We start from the raw sequence: 24,133 nt of genomic DNA on the forward strand, positions 1-24,133 counted from the left end.
CCTCTGCTTTTGAGGGCTACACACATTCTTTGGTGTTTGTAGATGTACTGAAGGAAAGTGCATTATCCAGCACATTGGTGCATTTTCCCGTTGGGTGTTTTATTTGATGGTCACTGGAAGAATCTCAGTGCTGAACTGTACTTTGTCTACATTTGGCATGTGGTGACACTAAATAATCCTGTCTGTTACAAGGTCACTCTGGCTAGTTGTTTTCAAATGAATCAATAACCCTTTTAAAGCCACAGCTGCAAGACCGTGATCCATCTACCACTGGCTTTTGAACTGCCTACAGTCATACATGACAGTTGTTACTCCAGGCAAGTCATCCCACTGACTCTGAGACGCACTGGGGATGTTCAGGGCTTTGTGTTTAAGTGCCAAACCATGGACACGCTTCCACTCACCCGGTGCGAGGAGTCCATTGCAGCTGGAGTGCTTTCCTAAATGATTCATCCTGACCTTTGCTTGAGACATGCAAGAGCTTCCTAGCAAAGATGAACCCGATTTCTGGAAGAATCTCTCAAAGACCATTGTGGAAATTTTCCAGAAATTCCATGCAATCATTTGCAGGGGTCAAAACACCTAGACACCTGTTTCCTGGCCAGCTGGACCGTTGCTCAGCTGTCTCAGTGTCCAAGCAAGATTTGCACCTGGGTAAAGAGCAGCTTATGGGGGCTGAAGATAGCAAGACTGAGGTCAAGCCAATGAAAAGAAGAGAGGTAAAGACTGCATTGCTTTTCCAGAGGCCTCTGCCCAGCACAGAATCATAGAATGGTTTGGATTGGAAGGGATCTTAAAGATCATCTAATTCCAACCCCCCTGCCATAGGAAGGACTACCTTCCACTAGACCAGGTTGCTCAAAGCCCCATCCAACCTGGCCTTGAACACTGCCAGAGATGGGGGCATCCACAGCTCCTCTGGGCAACCTGGTCCACTGTCTTATCACCCTCACAGTAAAGAATTTCCTCCTAAGATCTACTCTAAATTTATGCTCTTTCATCTTAAAACTGTTGCCCCTCATCCTATCGCTACACTCCTGATACAGAGTCCCTCCACACCTTTCCTGCAAGGTCCCCTTTAGGTACTGAGAGGCTGCTACAAGGTTCCCCTGGAGCCTTCTCTTCTCCAGGTTGAACAACCCAAACTCTCTCAGCCTGTCTTCGTAGGAGAGGTGCTCCAGCCTACTGATCATCTTCAAGGCCCTTCTCTAGACCCTCTCCAACAGGTCTTCCTTTTGCTGGGGGCCCCAGAGCTGGATGCAGTACTGCAGGTGGGGTCTCACAGGAGCAGAGTGGAGGAGGATGGATGTGGATCTGCTCAGCCTTGCTGTTACTTCTCAATGTAGGAAATGGGCAGTGTGTGCTGGGAGCCCCTGCAACTCCATCAGCTCTAAGGTAGACAGATGCTGAAAGCCCATCCCATAGCATTTGCAACGAACCTCTGACAACACGGTGGGACACCTGGATAGCTCCAAACCCCCTTCCCCATGCCCCAGGTGCAGGGATTTGTCGAGGGAGGCTGCCAGCAGCAATAAGCAATCTCCTCCATCAGCACACAGCCCGACTCCCCACGCCGCTCTGCTGGCCGCTGGGTGAGGCCTCTTCCTCTTGGGCTCTGACTCATGCCCACATGCGTGAGCAGGATGTGCATCACGGGCCAGCCCCGGGTCCCCAGCTCCGTCCCCAGCGCCCCGCAGGAGCAGCCCTGCCTGTGCCCAGCAGCCAAAGCCCTGCCAGCCTCCCAGCTCCAGGAACTGAAGCTACATGCAACTGCAGTGTCTTCCTTCCAGCACAGAAAGACTTCCCAGGATGGACCATCTCCCGGCACGGCTGCTAGAGGCAGCGCTGCCTCCCGTGAGCATGGCTTGCCAGACAAGCCCACAGGCAGTAGGGTCCCTCGTGGCCAGAGTCCAGGTCCCATCCTGATACCTTGAAAGTGCTCTCCCTGCAGAACCACCCTTGCCCCATGCTGGAGAGAGATTTTTTCAGGACTTTTACTGTGGCTGGTACATGCACGTGAAGCTCCTGGGACACAGCATGGCATGAAAAGGTGCTCTCCCACCAGCCCAACCACAAATCCTGCTTTTCCCACACACCCAGAGAAAAAGAAGAAGAAGAGATTGAGAAAAATGTTACCAAGTCAGGAAATCATTCTGGAGGAGGGGGAGTAGTTCCTCTAACCTCATGCATGGTGAAAGAAAACTATTTGCTGACTTTGCCTTATTTTTTAATTTATTGTTTTGCCAGCTGCTCAGATAAAAGGACAAAGCTCTGCCTGCTGTAACGAGGCAGCTAGTCAAGCACGCCTTTGCAGCACAGAGCATCTGGCTGGAACACCAGTGGTGAGTGGGGAATAGTCCAGAGAGTTCACAGGACACATCCTTTGAAATCCCTCTTTGCAACAGCGAGGACCGGACACTTGCTCATTCCTCCTCACGTGAAAGTTAGAAATCTCCTGGAGATCATTAACTTCAGTAGACAGGACTCTTACATATTAAGAATCACAAGACTCGTGACAAAAAATCCCATGAGTTCACTGATTAAGCCTTTCTGTCCGCTGGGCTCGAGGCCCCAGCGCCCCAGGCGCCGTGGCAGCCTCTGAAAGCTGCTGCCCTGCACAGACCATGGCTGCTCTGCGCCACACTCAGTCCCTCCAAAACTGGGCCAGAGAGTCCTCTTCAATGGTTCCAGTCACATTCTTGTGGTTTGGAGTATATTTCATTTCCAGGCAAGGTAATTTAATGGAGTATCTACCCTCTTCCAGTTTAAAACTGTTACTCCTCGTCCCATCACTACATCCCCGATAAAGACTCCCTCCCCGTCATTCCTGTGGGTCCTCTTTAGGTACTGTGTCCCTGTGCAGTAGGGGGCACATCAGAGAGGGAGTCCAACAGGTGCCTGCCCTGCTCCCATGCACATCTGTAGGCATCTGCCGGTGCTTCTCCTGGGGCTGGGTAGACCCGTTGGCCCCAGAGCACCCTGCCTTCCCCCAGACCCAGGCAGCCTGGGCACAGGTGTGAGGCTCGAGAACAGCAGGGTTCACCACCATGCTTGTCAGGCAACAATTTCACACAAGCACCAGACTGAGTTTTACCCTTTCACCTGGGCTTTGAGGACCGTTGCCCCCCTGCTTTGCCACTAAGGGTGCAGGCTGAGCTTCATGAGCTTTATTCTGTTGCCTTTGCCCACTGGGGAAAGCATTTACACCAGGCTTCCCACTGCCCATCTGCAAAGTCATTGTCATTGGGTATGAGAACCTTGTGAAGCCTATTGCCCCAAATTATGTTGATACTTTGCCCCCGGTTGCTAGCACGGCAAAGAAATCTTACACTGTTTGAACCTCAGCACGACTACGAATCTGACAAGTAGAGACTTGATGGGGATGTTATCACAAGGCCCAACAATGGCTTTACACCCAATTACATTTATGGTTTCTATGATTCATCTTTATGGCTCTGTCACTACCTGGAACTTAAGAAATGTAAAAAAAAAAAAAAAAAAAGATTTTAAAAAAAGCCCTGTAATGAACAATTAGCTGGTGCAAGACACTGGATGACACAGGAGAAACTGAGCAACTACTTTAGGTGGTGGGGAAGAGTCATTTTCTGTGGTGACCAGAGCTATATTTGATTTCTTAGGCAATGTCAGCTTTTGCATGCTACATTCTTTGGCTAATCGCCAGCATGATGTGTAATACTTTAGCCACACTGTTGTTACTTAATCCTTTCCTAATCTGCAATTTGCGCAAGAGGAGTAAAATCTAAGCAAAGCCACTGAGAACATCTCCACTAATAATTTATCAAACTCGACTTCAGTTGTTGGCAGCAGACGGTAGTCAGTGGAGGTGAATGTTTTCCCACAACAGCTCTGTGTGATAAACACGGGGCAGCTGATTCATGCTGCACTTATTTTCTGTCATCCACCCTTCATGTCACCCTGATATTTCTTCGAACGATAAGCCCGCGTGTGTGCTCACAACACACTGCCGAGGTCCCAGTTTCATCTCTTTCTGCAAATTACACATTAATTAACCATTAATGACAGTGGGAGTGGCATGCAGAAATCCACACCCGCTGTGATGAGACCGTGCCCTCAGTGAGCAAGTGCCTTATTAATCACCTGCATTTCAGTGCAGGTCATTAATGAGACTCGTCCGCAGCCCTGCGAGACAAATGTCCCTTGGGAGGAAAGCGTACGGGCGCTCGCCAGCCCTAATCCTGCCATAAAGAAAAGCGTTACCTCTTGCTCTATGAATTTTATTTATTTTGGTCCTCTGGGCAGTGCTTGCTGTTGTTAGAAACATGATTGCTTCATACAGTTATGTTAATGTTTGCATTTGACAGAATGTAATTGATACTTCTGCTGCTCCGGCTTCAAAGCCAAATTAGGAAATGAAGTGCTGCACATTAGCTTGTTTAGCTGGTCAAATACTGTAAATAAATACATGCAGTGCAATGAAAACTAATGAGTTTTCTTTAAGGCATTTTCTAAATAGCTGGCTTCATAAGAAAAAATTAAAAAAATTTAAAAAAAGTTCCTGCTGTGAACTCATATCCTGAAGGATTTGCTGCTTTGCTGCAACAAAAATTGACCCTGGCTGAAATCTGAACTCTGGATTTCACCTGGAGACCAGGATTTTGCAAGTTATGGAGGAATCATGGTAAGGACTGTTGCAAATTTCACGGTACTTTTACCAGTAATAGTTCTGAGGGATGTTGCATTGGACAAAGTCATTTTTCTGCAAGGGTTTAATTCAGGCTGTGGTCATCTGTCAAGCTATTCTCAATGCTCCCTAGAAAAGCATTACATTTATAAGGAGCATTTGCATAGGATATTTCTTCATGCTGCTAAATCTGTGCAGTGCCATAACACTATACATTGGGATTTTTCCCTGAAAGAATGCAATAGAATGAGAAGAGTAGGAAAATTAAAACCTAGTTTTGTATAAAGACATAATCTGAAGAGATTTGCTCGACAGAGTGCACTCAGCACTGAATGAATAAAATGTGCTTTTCAAGTAATCTCTGAGGCCTCCCCTCTCTGCATTAAAGCAGAGCTAGAGAAGAGTCTTTGTGATCCAGCCAAGCACAAAGACTTGCATATCTTTATGAAACATTTCTCTTTCCTCCCTTTTCTTTCATAAATAATACACTGAAGAAGTGCTTTAGACTGACCTGAAACTGTTCTCCTAATATAAGGACAAATTTTTAGCATAGGTGGAACTGAACCTCTACCAATCCTTCTTAATAACTGCAAATAACCTCAGCAGTATCACCTGCTTGGCAAAGAGATGTTGACCTTAAACCTGAGCTTGCTGAGCTGGCTGTTTTACCTGGCACTTTAAAAGGGAGCCAGTTAATAAATTCTGCTGCGCTGCTTTAAAAAGAAAATTATTGAACTGATGCCTAAAATGCAGCTTAAGTATCAAGAGTTGATAAAAATATATATCTAGGATATAAGATCTATCCTGACTGAGAGACAGCTTGATGCCAGTTCAGGATGGAGGCCTGGATGTATCGAAAAATCTCCTTTTTTTGGTGTGTTTTCAGCAGCAAACAGAGGAAGACCAAAGGTTCCCAGCACTTCAGACAGGTCAGAAATATCTCACAACTTCACAATGAAAATAGTGACCAGCTCTGAGAAACACCTAGGAGATTCATGCAGTGCCCATCCAAAAGGACCATTTAAAAATAGACAAATTATGACTCTCTCTAAAAGAGATGTATGCATTGCATAAATCAAAGTTCTCACACCCACCATCAAAGTTTAATCACTTAATATGTTGGTTCAACATGCTCTGAAACTTTGTATACAATAATACAAACGATGGAGTTACGAAGCAGTAGCAATTTATTCTGCTGTGCAAACGGATGTTGCATTATAATCCCTGAAGCAACACAGAGGCTGTTTGCAGATGTTACTACAATTTGGCATTTATTTTAATTGCTCTCCAGTACAGCGCGTGAAACAAAGTCATGGGATGACCTGCACATTCACCTACTCGGGGTGACTGAACTGCAGGGGAAAAAAAATAACGTGTTTTGAAAGTTCTCAAGGTTTCACCAAAGCATGAACCTCCTGCAGCCTTTTTTTAAAAGGATGCATCAGGGCTCCCATCCAAGCCCAAAAGCAATGGTAGGGCAGGGAGTAATTTAATCAGCCAGGCTACATGGCGCATGTATTTTTACAAGTATTGCAAGAATAACATCAGTAAAGTAACTTGAGATATTCTGGTGTCTGACATTCACTCAGTAAGCACTAAGAAAATATGCTTACTGCACAGATCGCTGGTTTCCCAGGGTGGGAGTCAAGGTGCCTCATGAAAGTCAGCGTACTTGGCTTTATCATTGACCAGGTCCCTATTCCCTCCTTCTCCCTTTTTACTCCCTTTCTAAAATCAAAACCTATTTAAAAGCTGCTCCAGCTCGAAGAGCTGCCTGGAAGCAGTTGCTCTGATGAACAGATTTCAAGGAAAAGGACAAAGTTAAACATGAGGCAAAGTATAAATAAAAATCAAGACTCTCTTCCTCCTCCTCCTCTCTACTTGTGAGCGATGATCTCACCGCGCCGGGTGGATTGCAAGGGTGGCTCGATCTCTTTCAGGAAAGCACATTCTCTAACCTTGATACTGCTGCTATTTATACTTCTCTCTTCTCACCACAAAGAAAAGCAGCTCTAATAATCTTTCCCTTCGTTTTTAACGGGAGCACCAGGTGGTCCCTGCGCTGGCTCCAGGGAGCCATGTCCAGCCCACTGGCTCCGGCTCCTGGTTAAACCCAAGGCTCTCAGATGCTGCTTCTGCTCCTGGCTGCTCACTTTTAGACACCTGAGATCTGATTTTCCACCGGCCGGAGGGTCAGGTCACCACGCACATGGGTGCAGGGTGGCAGCCTTGTGGTGCTGCGGCATTTTCTGCTCGTGGGGCACGGATGGAAACGAATGCATGTCCTGAAAGGCAAGAGGGTGTCTGAAGTTCAGAGGCAGAGCTGTGACCCCTCTCCCCCTTGCTGATCAGATGACGGCTCATTTCATGTCACCTTTTCCACCCCCCAGGAGGCAGGAGACATCCCTGGTCCCCACTCAATTCCATGGGGACTGGGCAGAGCTGGGGGCATCAGTGTTCAGACCCCAGATATGTATATAGGAACCATACATCAGCTCATCTTCTTTGAGGCCAAGCTATTTTTTCAGCTCAAACCCAACATACTCAAGCTGTGTTCCCTTTAAGTCACCACAACAAAATGGGGACAAACATTATGAAACCAAGTTTATTAAAACTTTCTACAAGTCAGACTTTTATCATCCAGGTTTCCACAGACATATACATATTTACAAGTCGGACCATAGTGTTTTTAGCTTTTCTGGCAGAGTTTTCCACCAATATATACAAAGGTACTGTATCTCATAGAAGGGTTAAACTGTATCACAGATACAAATGTCAAGCAATCATGAGAGGTTTAGTGCAACGGAGAGCTGTAGCGCCCTGCTCTTAATGCTCATGATTCTGTCAAGTTAGTATTGCCAACAATAATTCACATTAAATTGCTCTTTGACACCTCTTATTAGGACAAACAAAGTACAACAAAACAAGAAAACAAAACCCCAAACAGTAAGGTATGTACAAAGTACACAGTCCATGAGGTATACATGGTATTCTCGCACGTGTGGTGGGACTGCAGCTTGCTGGGGTTAACCCTTAAAACGACTTCACTCAAACTGTGCCCTCTCAGGGACCTACGTTACCCACTTCTCAGCCATTTCGGAAGCCGCGCTCTCGCCTGAGGCGAATGGACATCTCTTTGCATAAGCCACTGGGTACAAATGTGAAACAAAGCAGAAATTTTAGGCAGGACTAAGCTTTACTTACCCCCAACCCAGGAAGCTAATGATTTAGATATATTTATTATCCAAGCACATTGGAAAGACTATGAACAATCATGCAAAAAAAAAGAAAAGGGAAAAAAACGTAGCTGGAGGCAAACAACATACCTGAAAATCAGCTAAGGGTGTATGGAGATTTTACTCTTAAGACTAACTTTTTGGGGGGTGGAAGGAGAAAAGGAGGGGATGTGATGCTTCTAAGAGTTGAGCCCGCAGGAAAACACAACCGTGTTTACATGTACTGTACAAGATACCCCTTATCGTTTTCCAAGGGAAGGCGCGCCAGCCGATAGTGTTACGGTTTGGTAAACGGATACGTTTTGGCACTCGGAGCTAATGAGATCTGCTACTCGACGAGCAAACTGAGGGCATAAAGTTATATAGGCTACACCATGGTAAAGCGAGGCTTAAGTCTATTTAAAATACTTTCCTGGGCAGCAAATGGAATCGAAGGGGATCCGGCTGGGAGATCCACCCATTCCTGCTTCGGAAAGAGCCACAGCAGTGATTTGTCTTACGGGTGGATCGAGGAGCTCCGTGCCTCTGGAAGCGAGATGAGCTGGAGGAGCAGCAGCGAGCGGGCAGCTGGCCGTGGCGGGCGAAGACCTCCTTCCCTCATTAAAGTGCGCTTACAGTCAGAAAGCTACTTTGCAAGCCGGCCGGTGCGGCACGCCGAGTCCATTCCCCTTTTTCCCCATTTCTGTCAGATTTGCTCAGTTAGAGGCGCGTCTCACACCCCCCACCCCCTACGCGTCCCAGCCAGAGCTCTGCACCCCCATAGCCACCGTGGGGAAGCAGACGGGGGTGCCGTTCTGTCTCACACCCTGTCAGCCGTAGGCTCAGCGGCCAAGATGTGGCCAGTTCCAGTGGTGGAGGATGCGGGAGGCAGGAGAAAAGCTCTCACAAAGCTGCACGGGTCCTTGGGGCCGGCAGGACGGACCTGCCAGCAGAGCAAGAGGATGAAACTCTGAGTGCACTCAGGGAGCGAAGAGCTACGGGTTGGTGTTCATTTTAAAGAAGGTCACTTTTCTGACCATACTGGCACTTTAAGATGCTGTTCAGTTCACAAACGTGGAAAAATGAAACCCTACGAAGATGTCAGAGTTGAGAACCACCGAGGTTTTTGAGACTTCGGGGTCAGCAGAAGAAGGAACTAATATCGTCACTGTCTCCGTGGTATTCTGGAACAATTTGATCCGAAGCCCCCGTCTCCTGGTCTGTATATCCAGGCTCCAAAACCGCCTCGAACCAAGGGTGGAGCAAGATCTCCGGAGCAGTGAGTCTTTCAGAGGGCTCCCGCCGCAGGAGGCTGCGGATGAGGCATCGGGCTTTGGGGGAGACGTGGTCAGGAATACAGAACTGTCCACGCCGGATTTTGGAAAACAGAGTGCTAGGGTCCGAGTCATGGAAGGGATAGCGTCCCACCAGCAGGGTATAGAGCATCACTCCCAAACTCCACACGTCAGCCGATTTTCCAGAGTAAGTCCCCGTTGTGTTTAGGATCTCAGGGCTGACGTACGCTGGGCATCCGTGCTTGTCTGAGAGCGCATCGTCTTCACCTTTGATGATGTGCGTGTCTTCCAGGCTCTCCAGCCGCAGCTGAGTCCTGGGGAGGGCAGGAGAGGAGCCACAGGTTAGAAATGGCAACATCCAGGCACTAGTGAGCACGGAGAGCCCCCGCCACAGCAATCCCCAATCCCCTTCTCGCAATGACATAAAGGAGAGGAAACACTTTGTAATTTGCCTGGACTCCCAGACCTGTATAATGGAAGTGCAGCTTTGTGCATCAAGTGGGCGCTCAGCAGCACCTGCTTATTTTATTTACTGGGGACTTTAACAGCACAGAGGGCTCTTCAGGAACACCAGCAAGTCACCTTCTATCTAGGCAGGTTGCACTGCAACTGCAGGAGGTTAATCGCCTACAACACATCGTACACGCTGCTATTTGCTGTTCAGGCTTTGAGCAAACAGTGTGCAGCTGCTCCATTTTGCAAACTGCAAAGTCCAGCTCCCTTCCGTGCTTGCAGGAACCATCAGCTCTCCCGAATTTTGTATTTTATTTTTAAATTTTATTTTAAAGTTATTATTCTTTTTGCCCTTCTGGAGGGTATCGCTGCACCCGCCGCCTCCCAGGTGGAGATGGGTGCATCCTGACCTCCTGTTTTGGGGGGAAAGGGGAGCTTTGCGTCAGCGGGGCAGCCACGGGCTGGCCCGGGAAGGGCTCCGCTGGGTGCTGATGCGTTGGCTGCAGCCTGTCCTCGGCATGACCTCGCCAAATACCCATTGGTTCTGCAAACGGAAAATATGACTCAACACCAACCGTGGGCCCGGGATTGGCTGCGGGAGCCCTGAAACTGCACCTGTGTCAGGGGAGCCCGAGTCCGCCTGCCATTGCTTAACCCTCTTCTTGCCAAATGCGATGCACATGACACTCGTCTGTGCAACGCGGTATTTCCTAATGAGTGAGACTGTGTGCAATGTAACATTTCAACAAATGTTTCATCTTCTAATGGGCGGGAAAAGCTGCAATAGTTTCCTTCAAAGGAATTACTTTCTTTGGATGTCAACATATGGTTGTTTCTGTTTAAGAGGGGCAGTGCTGGTTAATTTTCTTATCACGTTTGCAAATGATATCCTGAAGAAGGGTTAGCCGGGTTAAAAAAAGAAAAAAGGCATTTTGTTCTGCCTCAGTAATATCACATCCCGTTTCATCAGATTAAGCACAACTCCATTACAGCTTTCACTTATTTTTTTAGCTTTTCACAGGATAAGCAGCCAGTCAGTCAGTTCTGCGGATCTAAAATGTACTTCTGGCTCTGCCACGTGTGGTGAAGCACTACTAGAGCAGCTAAAACTCCAGGGAAATACTGAATTATTTCTGTAATCTAACAACTGGAGTCTGGATATCATTTCTATAGACCTAGGCTTTAAGTTAAGTTTTACCAAAGTGCTTTTCCAAAGCAATATTTCACCATGTCCCACCTTCCCTCCTGTGTGTGCCCACATCCACAGGCACAGGGGGCACAGAAAGCACCACTACTGCTGGTAGTGGAGGAGGGATCAAAGCCTTGAAGGACACAGACAATCTTTCTTCAGCAGCGTAACCCTGATCAGCAGGGGATTTCAGCGAGGAGACCCCTCTGGGCACCCCTCTCCCAGGCACGGCTCTGCCATGGGGCAGCTCTCCTGGGGACGAGGAGGGACCAGAGCTCCAGCTCCTCACACCTCCTGCTCCCTCGGACCGGCCGTTCCCCCTCCCTGGCCCAGCGCCTCAGCCCCCCCTCCCTGCCTTTTATCCATTTTACACTGAATGAGTGGCACACATGACATCTTCTGGTGCTAATGAGCATCCAAACTATCGTCCCTTTGTCTACCAGCGGGTTGCACTGAACTTCTGCTGAATGAGAGGAAGCTCCCAGAGAGCTTCCTCCCTTTCGTCAGTCGAGATCAAGCCAAGAGTGAGTCCATACCGGTTAGATCCATGACCTACTACGCATACATGACGGGGACCTACTCAGATCACTCGCAGGTGATGCCTGGCTGACACAGACGTTTCCACTCCCTGGTACACTTTTTGCACCTCTGTCTGTGGCATTCCTCCCTCCCCACTCACCCCAGGGCTGGCTGGTGACAGCCGCTTACCTTTCTTCATTAGAGAAGACAAATTTCCTGAGCTTGAGGTCACCAAGTACGATGGCCGACTGGTGGCAGTGAGCTACAGCAGAGACAATCTGCTTGAACAGCCCAGCAGCCTCCTCTTCCCTCAGCCTCTTGCAGCTCCTCACATAGGAGTGCATGTCCCCAAAGTCCTTTTCAAAGAACACATAGGCCTTGGTGTCCCCGAGGATGACTTCAACCACCCCAGTGATGTTTCTGTGCGATGGCAGCTGAATGTAAGGCCGGATCTTGTCCTGGTAGTGTTTGAGGGGGAACACCTGTAAAGAGGAAATTAAGCCAAAATTCATTCTCAAGGGCGTTGAAAGCAGCAGCTCGCGTAGCAACTCTCCCCAAACAATGACGAGGGAGCTGGAGGGGAGCCAGGGCTCGGCAGGAACGCTGTTCAAAGCAGTTACCGAGACCCTTCCTGTTCATTTTTATATTGAAAGAAGTGGGGGGAAATAAAACAAACCACCATCCCCAAACCCTTTTGGGGAAAGTACTCCGAGGTAACCCGGAGTCACAGCTTACTTCCAGCCCATGTAAATCCCCACCGGCAGCAGGCGGGCGTTTCTAACCGGGGAGCAGCCGGCGGATGCGTTGCCAGGTTCTCCCCCCGGGAGGATCCCCCCACCCCAGCCCATCCGCGGGGCTCGTTGCTCACCTTGCAGCGCAGCTCCCGCCCGGAGCTGACGCTCAGCGCCCGGGACACCTGCTCCCGCTCGGCCAGCGGCAGCAGCAGGTACGAAGCGATCAGGCTGGGACCCGCCGCTCCCCCGCCGGCGGGAGACACGGGGGGACAAGGCGATCCGGGGGCGCTCAGGCAATCCGGGGGTCCGCAATCGGCGAGGCGAGGGCACTTGGCGGCCGGTGCTTCTTCGGCGGGGCCGTCGTGGAGAGGCTGGAGCCGCTTGGCCGGGGCGCTGCGGCAGCGGGCGGCCGGCAGGAGGGACGCGGGGCGGCTCATGGAGGGGAGCGGGAGCGGGCGCGGAGCTCAGAGGCGGGCGGTGCGCGCTTGGCGCATCCCTTCGCTCCCTCACCTCGGGCCGTGTCCACCATCTGCTGCCGACTCCGCGCTAAAGTAGTTGGAGGCTTTTAAAAAAAAAAAAAAAAAAAAAAAAAAAAAGCAAAAAAAAATGAATGTGAGGCTCCTCCTCCCGGGTCTGACGCACGGGGAAATGGGAGGAGGGAGGATCGGACACTCCTGCGCCGCTCCGCCCGCTGCTCTCCGCGCCCCGGGTCCCAGCGGGTCGCGCAGCCCGGTCCCCACCGCCACGCCGGACCGTGTGACCCGCTGGGACCGGGGGCGCGGCGGGACCCCCCCACCGTGTTTCTCCAGCAAGGACATCCCATGTCCGACTCACACTCTTGGGGATGGCAGCGCTGGGGGGGGGTCACCCCTTACTTTTGGGGTTCGCCCTTTGCACGCCCAGCGCGCTCGCAGAACCTTCAAGGCTCCGCCACCCGCTCGTAAGCACGAAGAGACGGGCAGGGAGTGTTTCCTAGCAAATCTAATAGATAAGAAAGTCACCGGCACGGAAGGATGAGCGTCTCCTCTGCAAGGGCAGCCCTGGAAATGGCAGCAGCGGGTTTATCAATGACCAGCGTGTGCTGCTGCGAAACGGTGCCAGAAATTTCAAATGCCGCCGTAGTGCTTTCCAGACAGCATCGCCTCGTGTGGTGTGTAAAAAACTAAGAGTTAAGCCAGGCTAATTGCGAAGAGAAAGCAAGTCCAGCTCCATTCCCAGAAGCTTCTTCTTTATGCATTTGCCACACTTCTCCCCAGCTCTAATTCTTGTCACTAATCACTAAATAATGAGTTCTTATCCCAAGGTTTGCGTCACGAAGCTGTTGTGTGTTTACCACTGTTCGTTCATGAGCGCGGACTTAACGTGCACCAGCAGAAAACCTTTGCGTTGGGTGTTTCCCACGTTAAAAGTGTCTGCTCTCTGAAAAAGGAACAGCACGGAGAGCGAGCAGCAGCAGAGTGACCTGCGAGGAGCAGAGAATCGAGCTCAACAGCCACCATCAGACTCACAAGTGTGGGTTTAAAAGAATAGTAAACAGATTTGCAGCCAGGACTGTGAGTAAACAGAAGAAAAATGAGAGAAAAGCAGACAATAAATCATCCCTGGAAAAAAATGCAGACAGCTGTAGTTTTGACCAGAGTTCTTCAGAAGGAAAATCTCCAGCTTTTCTGTTTACATATATGCAAATTTTATGTAATTCAGTGCTGAGGCTTCCCTAATAGCACAGGGAGCCTGTGTTTTGTTATTCTGTAGGATCAGTTCCTAACCCATTTTTGTTTCCCCGCCCCTGATCGGTGTAAGCAGCGCAGAGGGACCGGACAGGGCCCCCCGCTCTGCAGCCCGTGATGCCACACGTGCAGGTATTTGCTCAGATTCCTGACAGATAACTGCACGGCAAACCCGTGCATGCCTTCAGCTACTTCTAGTGTATTTTAAGAAACACATTAAACTCTTGTGCGGGGTGACTCATAGCATAGCAGTCCCATTAATGCATTTAAACATGAAATGCATATGCCATAAAGGGATATCCCAGGGCCTGCATTTTCCCTTTTTTATTTTTTTTTTATTTTTTTCCCAGAAATACAATTCTGTTACTGCCTGCAGATTGTTTCCGAGCGATTCACCGCAACTCTGAAAGCACATAACTTTGTTTCATTCCACTCATACGTAAAACATGCAGAAATATCCATCAGACCTTTGTTTTACTTTTCCTTTCCTGGAAGTTTTATGGTCGGGATGTCGCTGCCAGGTGAATGGAGCTGGTAGGATCCTGCACGCGTGGGCTGCTCCCTGCGCCTGAGATAGTGCCGGGGGTGCCCATGCTTTTGAGGATGGGTGAGGGGTGTAGACACATCATCGAATTAGTAAAGGACCTACAGAAACACACTCATGGGCGTTATCGGTGTATCACGGCATCCCCTGTAGCTCTCTCAGGCTGAGAGTGCACCTGGGGTAAGTTTGGCCCTCAGGACCTTACTCCCTGCAGATCCCCCCTCAGCTCCTGTGCCAGCTCACTGTCCCCAGTGAGGAGAAGGGACCTGCTGAGGATCCTTTTGCACACCCTGTTGGAAGCCATGTCCTTCACCTTCCCAGTCTACCACCCATTTAACACCTCCTAATAGTCCATGGTCGGTCACCTCATATTGTCCCCATGCTACCAGGACCAGCAGAGGTGCTTGGTTCAAGCTACTGGCAGCCAAATAGGGGATGGTACATACTTAAGAAAGGCAAAAAGCCTCTCTCGTCATCCTGTTCCCTCAAAAGCATCTGGGGAGTGAGAGGGGAGCAGAGCACAGAGGTGCACACAGCATTGCGCCCCACAGTCCTGCCACAGGTGTCTGGGCAGCCTGTTCTCACAGGGGTTCCCCAGATTTCATGCTCTGCAGGGGTGTCTCTGCTAAGCGGAGCGTAGAAACTGGGTGTGCAGTCCCCAAAGGGCAGGAAAAAGATAATCCCTGGGCAATTGATCCCCAAAGTGCGGGTGGGTGCCCCCTCCCAGCTGACTGTGTAGACAAAAATTCAGTTGTCTACATGTTGCTGAGATGAACCCAGGCTTAAATCTCCCAGGTGTCAGGTCTGTGCAAAATGGGATGTTCTTCACAGCAGGAAACCCTCATTGCTTCCTTAAAATGTCTGGCATGCTTTCAGGTAGTCAAAGCATTAATGTCATGAATAAAGGAACAGTTATTAACCCAAGTAATAATGCTCACTACCTTATGTTTTGGTATAGGTCATAAGAAAAGGTCCGTGTCCAGGCTCTGCTCCATCCCCACCAGATCCATTCCAAGAGGCAGAGAAGTGATTCTCACTTCGCGTTTTCTGGTTTGTTTTTTTGTTTCTAATTTTGGGTCATCCCCGAAATGCAAAAAACAGCAACAAAAAAAATGACCTGCACAGCATGGTGCTTTGCAGAGGTTTGAAACTCGTCCTCCTTTCCCATCTCCACCAGCACTGGCATGCAAGCCTGGTTTGGTTATGAACCAAAGCAGAAAACAAGAGGAACTCCAGGGGGAGGTTTGTGAAGAACAAAAGAACTGCTGCAGCATTTCAGCATTAGACTTTTGCAGAATTTTGGGCTACCACACTTGCCATAGTAGGTCACGCCACAGGCTTTTAAGCACCCGGGCACATCTCCTGCATGAGTCTCCTACTGAAATCAAAAGCCATTGGGGGTCTTATTTCTGTGCCCTGCACAAGACTTCATCATTCCGTCTCCCACTCCCCCCATAAAAGAAGGTTTGGCTGCTACCTGCTTAGCATACACGAGATGAATACTAGCATGGCAATTCTCAGCTGTGCCCGCAGTGAATTTGAGTCTGAATGGCTTTACAGCCCTTCCAAATGAACCAAGGCAGTGTTGCACGTCTCTGATGGATGGCACTGTAAATCACTGTGGAGCACAGAACAGCGCAGAATTACATTTATAGACCTAACTCTGGGATACAACACTGGCTCTGTGGATGAGTCTTACTACCCAAGTGCTGGAAAAATGAACGACTGTGAGGCAGCAAGCAACAAGGAACCAAACACCCACCTTGGATGCTCTGACAGTACCAGTGCCAATACCAGTGAGGAGGGGCAGGGGTGGCCTTTGGGAACACAGATCTGTAATCTCTGTCCTTGGCCAAGGACAACAGTGTGCAGCAGGCACCTTCCAAGCGCTAAGGAAGTCTGAGGAGCCCCCAGTCAAGGGATATAATAAAACCATTACAAAAAGTAGATCCTGCCTTGGCAAAGGATGGGCAAAGCCAGCAGGACTGCTCACTGTCTCTCTTCCTGGAGTCCCGGCTGCTGGGCGAGGAGAGATGCGATCCTGTGGGATGTGCGTCACAGACCTGGCACCCGCCAGCAAAGGGAAGGGTCTTGCCCAGCACAGATTTTCCAAAACTGTGGCAATCGGGATGATGCTCTTCATGTGTTTTTTTCTCTTTTTTTTTAAAAAAGATGAGCAGTGCTATAGCATCTGCCAGATGAAGAATCCAGAATTTCTGATGGTCAGGCATCAATGTTCTCTTTTCCTGGCATGTTATTTGATTTAGAGGGGGGTTGTTATGTGGCGTTCAAGCCTGTCTCGCCCTCAGCCACTGCTTATGCTCACCTGATCAGCTGCTTTTCCTTAGATGCTCACAAAACTATCTCTGCTGCTCCAGTTCTCTGACCCTTTATCTTTGTAACTAGAACAGCCAGAGGCAATGAGAATTGTGTAACCATCTCCCCACTTCCCCAGTGCTTGGGACAGGTCTGGTAACTTCGATAATATGCCTCATGGGATACGCAGCGTAAATCTCTATTAGATTAGGCCACTTATAAATAAACTGGCTGCTTGCTATGAGAAGAAATTAGAAAGTCATTATTTCAGTTATCAGATGAGAGAGATGTGTCATAGAAATACTTCAGCTAATATTAAACTATCAGGCAAATGATGAAAAATATCTATATTTATTTTACAAGTTATCTCAGCCCATGTAATGAAACTTAAACTACTGCTGGATTGAAAGGCAGCAGTTTAAAACCAGCAGGTCATCCATAATCTACTACTGTACAGAATCACCCTGCACAGACGGGGCTTAAAGAGTAGTTGTGTGGCCAGGTGATAAAGAACTTACAAGTAATGTTTTTTTTATAGCAAGAAAGGCATCAGTAATAAACCCACAACCATCCTTAGACACTGTGGAACCCAACGGCAGATTCGCCGCTAAGATATAAAACACATGACAAGCACGTAGTGACATCAAAAGAAGTGCAATGTAATGGTGTTCAGATGTCTCCCCTCAAGCCCGCACAGAAGCTGCTCTGAGGGTTGCTGTTGCTAGGAAATCTAAATAATTCCCTTTTGATAAGCCAGTTGTTATCAACTCCAAGGAGTCTCATGAGCAGCACCTCCTGACTTTGTTCCTCCGTGGACTAAAGAGCATGAAGGCTCCTTCTGTTGCTTGAAAGATGTGTGGAGGTTCAGGTTTTAAACCTCAAATCCTGTCTTTACTTCAGAAGTGGATTGCACAAGCGGACAGTGAATGAGTGTCTCTCCATTTCCCCTGCGGTCAGAGAAGATCCTATTCATACTGAGTTTACAAGCAAACACTTCCTTTGGTGAGCTTCCCATGCAATTCAATTCATGTGCCTGCTTTCAAGCTCTGTCTTCTGGCCTAACAGCAGTACAAGCAAGGCAGGCTCTCTTCTCAGCCCAGCACAGCATTTTCTGCAGCATTTTGAAATGCACACGGTGTTTTCTGTACCTTCCTGCAGTGCTGTTAATCACTGACATTACTCATGCAAGAGGATAAGCACATGCATGGCTGTCTACTGTATGATGTACATACATCCCGGAATTTTACTTGATTAACAATCCATCGGATGTTTTTACTTCTTATAGTTACTGGCTGGCAGCCTAGAATCCATAGAGTGTTCTCCTCTGAGCATTGCTGTGACCACATCATGTGTTTGAAATAATAGGTATTAACAGTAAGTAATTTATGATCAGAAAATAAATCCTTATTTATGGAAGACTTGGAATTTGCAGGCAGTACTAGTCTGTACTTGTAGTGAGGAGCCATCAGCTTAAGGCTTTGGCTGTGAGAAGAGAAAGGAAGACCTGTCCTTGGGACATTCTAACATTTTCCAGTCTGGGAAGCCCCTTTCCCAGGTGCATCTTCTTCACTGCATAACAGAGCAGTATCCATTATGCAATGTTCAGTTAATGGGCCGTAGGGTACCTCAGGATCCATACACGTAGATTTTTAGACAAGGTGGAGATCAACATTCACTTGAAACAGCCATGGAAGTTAATCAAGCTGCACAGTGAATTCTAAGCTAGTTTTGGCCACAATACTAGAGCTTTTCTTGAGAAAAATGTCATGAGGTACTTGTGACTGCAGGTAGGTAAGACCTTTGTCATCAGCCACTCATGAGGAAACATGAGTGTGTCCAAGAGGACATTGTCTAAAACAAGGCAGCGTGTTGGCCTCGGCTGTTGAGTCATCGGTATCACTTCCTGCAGCCCCTGCTTTTGCTCCGGGTGTTTCTCAAGGGAGCGCTGGCTTAGCCAACTCTTTCTGATTCTTCTAGAATGAATAAGATCACAGCTCCGGAGCAGTAATGATGAATATGTCCTTGATTCAGAGGAATGTGCACTCCTTTTATCACAAGTGTGCTAAATCTTCCATGAGATGCCTCCCTGATTAGTTTTTATCTACATACGTCATGGCTCCACTGACTTGAAAACTTCAGAGTCTCTAGTTGTAAAATGGAGAATTCTGCTTCACGGGGAGAATCTGCTCAAGTGTGAGAGCTGTGCTAATGGCTCGTGCCTCGGGCTGCCACGAAAGCTGTTGCATATAGATCTCTCTTGCCTTTATTTTTATGTTTGATGAGGCCCTTCTTTTATCACTCAAAATATTATGTGGAACTTCTGTTCTCTGGCAGAGACAGATTCTCAGCAGGTTTCAGCGACAGACCCTTATCAGCTACACTGAGGTTTGCTGCATTTGCAAAGCGCCCCTTATGGAAAAGAAGAAAAAAAACCAGCTCACCTCTGAGTTTCTTTCTTTGGATATTGTTGCAAAATTTCTGACGTCAAACAATGAGACACAAACTACCCTGTGAACTGTTAACATATGCCTGTTTACATATGATATCTTATAGCCAAAACAGATCAAGGTTTGAAGGTTTAACTGCTGTTGAGTTTCCACTTCTGTGAATCATACAGATCAGCTTATTCACCACTTATTTTTATTCTTTAACCCTTTGAAGCTACTTCTACCCAGAGTGGAGTTTATGGGAGACATGGGACACACGGGAACAGAGAGGTCACAAGGAAGATTACTCCTGAGAACCACCAACAAGAGACAACCAGCCATGAAAAATCAACAGGATGGTTCAGATTCCAGGTTTAGAGGAAAAAAAAAATCACTCCTCATACTAGGATTGGGTGTTAGGATATAAATTCAGAAAAGCCAAACATTTTGGCGAGCACTGCTTTGATTTCAGTAAATACAGATATTTTTCTCTAGAAGTCAAATCCGTGTGATGCATCATTGAATTTATTGGCACTCACTGAAGTACTCTCATCAGCAATCCTGACATAATTGCATGAAGTAATTGTCTTTTCAGGGTAATATGACTGTGGCCATACTTGAATGAAAGTATTTCTGATGCTAAAAGAAAGAGACCTACCTCTATTTAAACACACATGCCTCTTCAGCTCACATGTAATTGTTATTAACACTAAGCAGGCAGTCAATTTCTCTCAGCTGCAGACCGAGAAGGATTTCAGCATTTAGGCTGCATGTGCTGCTCAGTCTCTGACTCACTGACGCTGCCAGGCTCAGCCTAGCAAAGGAGGGATGGAAGATCATGCATTTTGAGGCAGGAATGTGAACATTCAGAAATACCTTTCCACTTAGAGTAGCAATGAGTGCTTCGCTATTTGGCACTGCTATGGGTCAAGTCTCTCTCTTTAACATACAACAAGGTGTAACCAAGACAGCAATCTCACTCATAGCATTACTCACTGCAACAGGAGGGTAACGACCGTATCAGGAACTGTCGCTATCTAAGGGTAATGCTGGCACAAACACCACACATACCAAAGCAAACCTGCTGCCACCAGTTTGTTGGTATGAATTAATCTGGGTATAATTTAGCATTTATAATGTTACGTGTTATTGGAAGGTGCACTCAATCATCCAGACACCTACACAAACTAAATGTGTGACACTGCGGCCATGTAAAACATATGTATGTCTTTGCATCTGAGAACTTGGGAGGGGGATTACCGCTGGGGATTGAATTAGATCCCTGAGGACATTAATGTACCTTTGTCAGAAACTGCAGATTGTTTAACCAGTTACCATTTCTGAGTGTTCTGCTTATAAATTGCACTTGAGTAAATTTAACCACAAACTTAAAGATGAAACAAAAAGCTATGAACAGTTTAGGACATTCCCCCCCTCTTTTTTTTTTTGCCACAAATGCTATATTTAACATCCCCCCTTGCGGTATTTAACTGAAAATTGGTGAACCATATTAAAAACTATCGGTTTGAGACCTGAGATGTCTTAAAAGGGACCTGTTTTTACACATAAAAATACAAACAAGCACATACCACTCAACTGCCCCCAGTCTCTTCCAGCCGTTCCAGCTGGGCTCCCGTGGCCAGCAGTGCTCATGAGCCCTGCTCCGCTTTGAAAAGACGGACCTTTGGGGTTAGACCACATTATGAAAATTACCCAGCTAATTCCCATGAAGTGTTTTGAACACAAATGCTCAGTGCAAATAATAATGGTTCGGTTCCCTTTTTTAGCTATGAAATCAGCTTGCAGATTAATATTCTTCAATTACAAAATAACAATTTCAGTTTGAAGTGGTTTGCCCTCTTAAGTGCAATTGGGGTTAATAATGTTCCGCGAAAGGAAAGCTGCTAGCAAACAGCAACTCAGAGTGGAAAGCTCAGTATTTAGGTACCTTAGCTACATTTTACACTAAATGTCAGATTGTAAATTCAGAAAACTGACTTAGGAAAATACCATCAAAGCTGCTAAGGATCCAAAGGCTCAAAGAAACCTATATTTACTGTTTCACATATGCCAAGAGAAAACTGTCGTCTGACCACCAAGGCAGCTCCTTTTAGCTATGGCTATTTCTAATTCAGATGCATAATGCCCTATCTGCTAGATGTGTTCAGATCAGTTTAGGTAATATATACAGTGTCACAAAGTTTAAGTCCTTTTTTAGATCTGTGCCCAAATGCATAGATATCTGAAACAGAGGAAATCAGATTAACTGCCTTTCAATTCAAGGCATATGGTTAGAATATATTTGTATTATCTGCAAATTAGTTATTGGAATACATTTGTAAATAATTCTAGTCTCCTAACCTATACTATTAAGGTAAAGCCCTCTGGGAATTCCAAACGCAAAAAGCCTGAAATGAAAGCTTTCGAATCTCAAAAGAAAAGCCTAAGTGAGGGCAGAGTGCTCAATAATTATAAGAATGAGGCCAAGATCCTCAAAGCTGAGTGGTAATTTTGTGTGTCCACATGCAAGGTACAGATGTGCAGCGCTTCCTGCAAATTAAGCTCTATTAAGGCTTCCTGAGGTTTGCATTAAAGCACGGACATGCTCCTGGGCAGAGTTTATGACCTGGGGAAATCCTTGCTGCCTGTGCCCTACTCCGGGTATTTCCAGCAGTTACAGAGACAGTAACAGAACTACCTGCAATACTGAGCAAAGCACTCCCTGTCAAATGCCGGCAGAATGTGTATCTCCAACGTGCTGAAACAAATTAGCACACTGACACAGAAGGTTAAATGCTGCGAAACGCATTTTATTTATCAAATTCAAGTTTTTAGAATGTCAGGAACGTTAAAAACACAAGTTAAACTGGAATTCCTCATATTCGGCTGTTTAAAAAATGCTTTCAGTCACAGCTGAGACCTTCAACTTTGCCTATAAACGAAACACTTTAAATAACAATCAGTTACGCAACCTACTTAAAATCAGCAGCTTATCTCACAAAACCTCTAACAACAAATTTTCTTTGTGTCACCATCGTCTCCATCCGACTTCTCCAGTGTTGACCAGCTTTGTTTTTTCTGACTGTCAATCGCTCTTTTAAGTGCTTCGTCTCGCACAAGATCTGATCCTTTTACATCGACATGGCTACAGCCAATTTTAGGACATCTGTGAAAAAGAAAAGAGAGACTCCATTAAATCGGAAGAATTGTGTTTGTCAGATATAGGCTTCTATATAACATCTGCTGGTTTATATTTATCTGGGATTCATTCTCTGTGTCAGTTCCTCATTACCTATTTTCCTTCTCACCAGCTCTCTCTGGGGAAAAATAAATCCATTTATCTAAACTGGTGGGAATCAACAGCTGAAGGAAAGAAGGAAAACAGCAGGAGACGGAGCCTCTCACCTGTAGATCACCCCTTTGCTTCACATACACAAGCTGCCTGCATCAGTAGCGATACCAGCACGGCATGGACATCTTTCTGTGCTGCTTCCTCTCTCGGCAGCCCTCTACAAACTGCAGGGAGCTACCTCTTATCTTATTAATCTGCAGAAGAGAGGTCTAATCCTCACTGATAGCTAAATAGGGAAATTAATTTACTGGGAAATAATAGACAGAAGAGAATGGAATTTGCAAAGGGTGGCTGGTGAATCAGTGGACTATCTCCTTGGTGTAAAAGTTTACCCCGCCTTTTATGAGCTGAGAAAGGAGAAATAAGGTCAAATTAACAGCCTCTAAATCATAATCACATACAAAATGACTTACAACTACTTGAAACACCCAGATAAAGGGTGAAAGATATTCAGGGATCAAAGGTCATTTTCCTTTGCAAGTAGCCCAGGCATGCACAGCTGGTACCTGTGGTCAGAAATAACAGTTCTGATTTTTTCCTCTGTTAGGAGTAACTTTTCTCTGAGGCACTGAACTTATTTATGCTCAGTACTCGTAGCTTTTACTCCAGATTTGTCCACAGCTTACTGTGTTTGTCATGGCTAAGTCAGTTAATTGCTCTGTGCCTCAGTTTTCCCATTTATCACCTTACTAGAGCAATAACTTGGCAGATTAATGAATAACAAGTGCTCAGAAAACTTCTCATATTTCCTGTAAGCGTAAAGTATTAGTATGTACTTCCAGGCAGTGGAAAACAGTGAGCAAACCGAGACACGTAAGAGTTGCCTAAAGGAGTCTATGTCACGTCTATCAGCCCAAAAGCGGTGGCAGCGCGTACGTCAGCTGCAGAGCTGACCCGCGGCCAGCACTGCCAGGCGCGCCAAAGGGATCCGGTGCATCCGAACGGGAAAGTGCGAGTGAGGAAACCACCACTTCTGTAACCCCAGAGTGAGCAACAGCTTTGATTTCACAGTCAGGACAGAGAGAATCCCCCCTAATCATGGCTCTGTTCTATCAAGATACCTGCTGCCACTTGAATATTGCTGGTGGGAGTGCAGTCAAGCAGCAACACCCTGAGAACGCGGAGCTCAAATGGGGAACTTGTTGCACTACCTGGCCAGTATTCCCACCACAGCAGACTATGGTTTTTCAAAACGGAATGTGTTTTCACAAGAAAGTTTAAAATTACAGCAGGTCACTGAGACTGGGCAGAGGAAACCAAGTTGTCTTTCTTAATTTAGTTACAGCAAAGACAAGTTATTGCTGTGCTTGTGCTTTTCTAGCATACTGGAGTCACTACTGTAAATAGGGGAAGGCTGCAAGCTAAAAGCTCAAAATCAAGAACTGCTGGGATTCAGGCTGCACAAATAACTTCCGTTTGGGATAACGTAGCTTGTAAAGCTAGGTGTTGTGCAGAATACAGGAGGTTTTTTTCCTCTATATTTTCTCCAAGTCTTTAATTTCTTGTAAGGTAAAATAAAAATCATGTAATGCTATTAGTTTTTCAGCAGTGCTGAAACTTTTGATTCATCACAACAGTCTCTACTACCATGACATTTTCCTGATGGATTTAACAAAGAGAAATATTTAGATATGAACATGCTATATTCAGTTCTGTATTGCAGAAGGTACTTGTGTCGTGGCTTTGGGCTGCTGAGCACA

At 46.9% G+C, this 24,133-nt stretch overlaps 2 protein-coding genes across 3 annotated transcripts in view; both read right to left on the bottom strand.

Annotated features, from left to right (window-relative positions):
- Window positions 1–7,254: 7,254 nt before the first annotated feature.
- On the bottom strand, window positions 7,255–12,630 carry TRIB1 (tribbles pseudokinase 1). The gene is made up of 3 exons (XM_065832642.2): window positions 12,203–12,630; window positions 11,524–11,816; window positions 7,255–9,487 (listed from the first exon to the last, which is right to left on the bottom strand). The coding sequence occupies exons 1-3, from the start codon at window positions 12,503–12,505 to the stop codon at window positions 9,019–9,021; spliced, it is 1,065 nt and encodes a 354-aa protein (XP_065688714.1). The 5' UTR covers window positions 12,506–12,630; the 3' UTR covers window positions 7,255–9,018.
- Window positions 12,631–21,870: 9,240 nt separating this feature from the next.
- NSMCE2 (NSE2 (MMS21) homolog, SMC5-SMC6 complex SUMO ligase) overlaps window positions 21,871–24,133 on the bottom strand; it is a 133,972-nt gene continuing 131,709 nt past the window's right edge. For both annotated transcript variants that reach the window (XM_065831238.2, XM_065831237.2), the window contains one exon: window positions 21,871–22,247. In XM_065831238.2, the coding sequence (XP_065687310.1) occupies window positions 22,088–22,247 (160 nt within the window). In that variant the 3' untranslated portion in view covers window positions 21,871–22,087. The remainder of the gene's footprint in view (window positions 22,248–24,133) is intronic.

Source organism: Patagioenas fasciata, chromosome 2 (genome assembly GCF_037038585.1).
Source record: "Patagioenas fasciata isolate bPatFas1 chromosome 2, bPatFas1.hap1, whole genome shotgun sequence".
NCBI classification, from domain to species: domain Eukaryota; kingdom Metazoa; phylum Chordata; class Aves; order Columbiformes; family Columbidae; genus Patagioenas; species Patagioenas fasciata.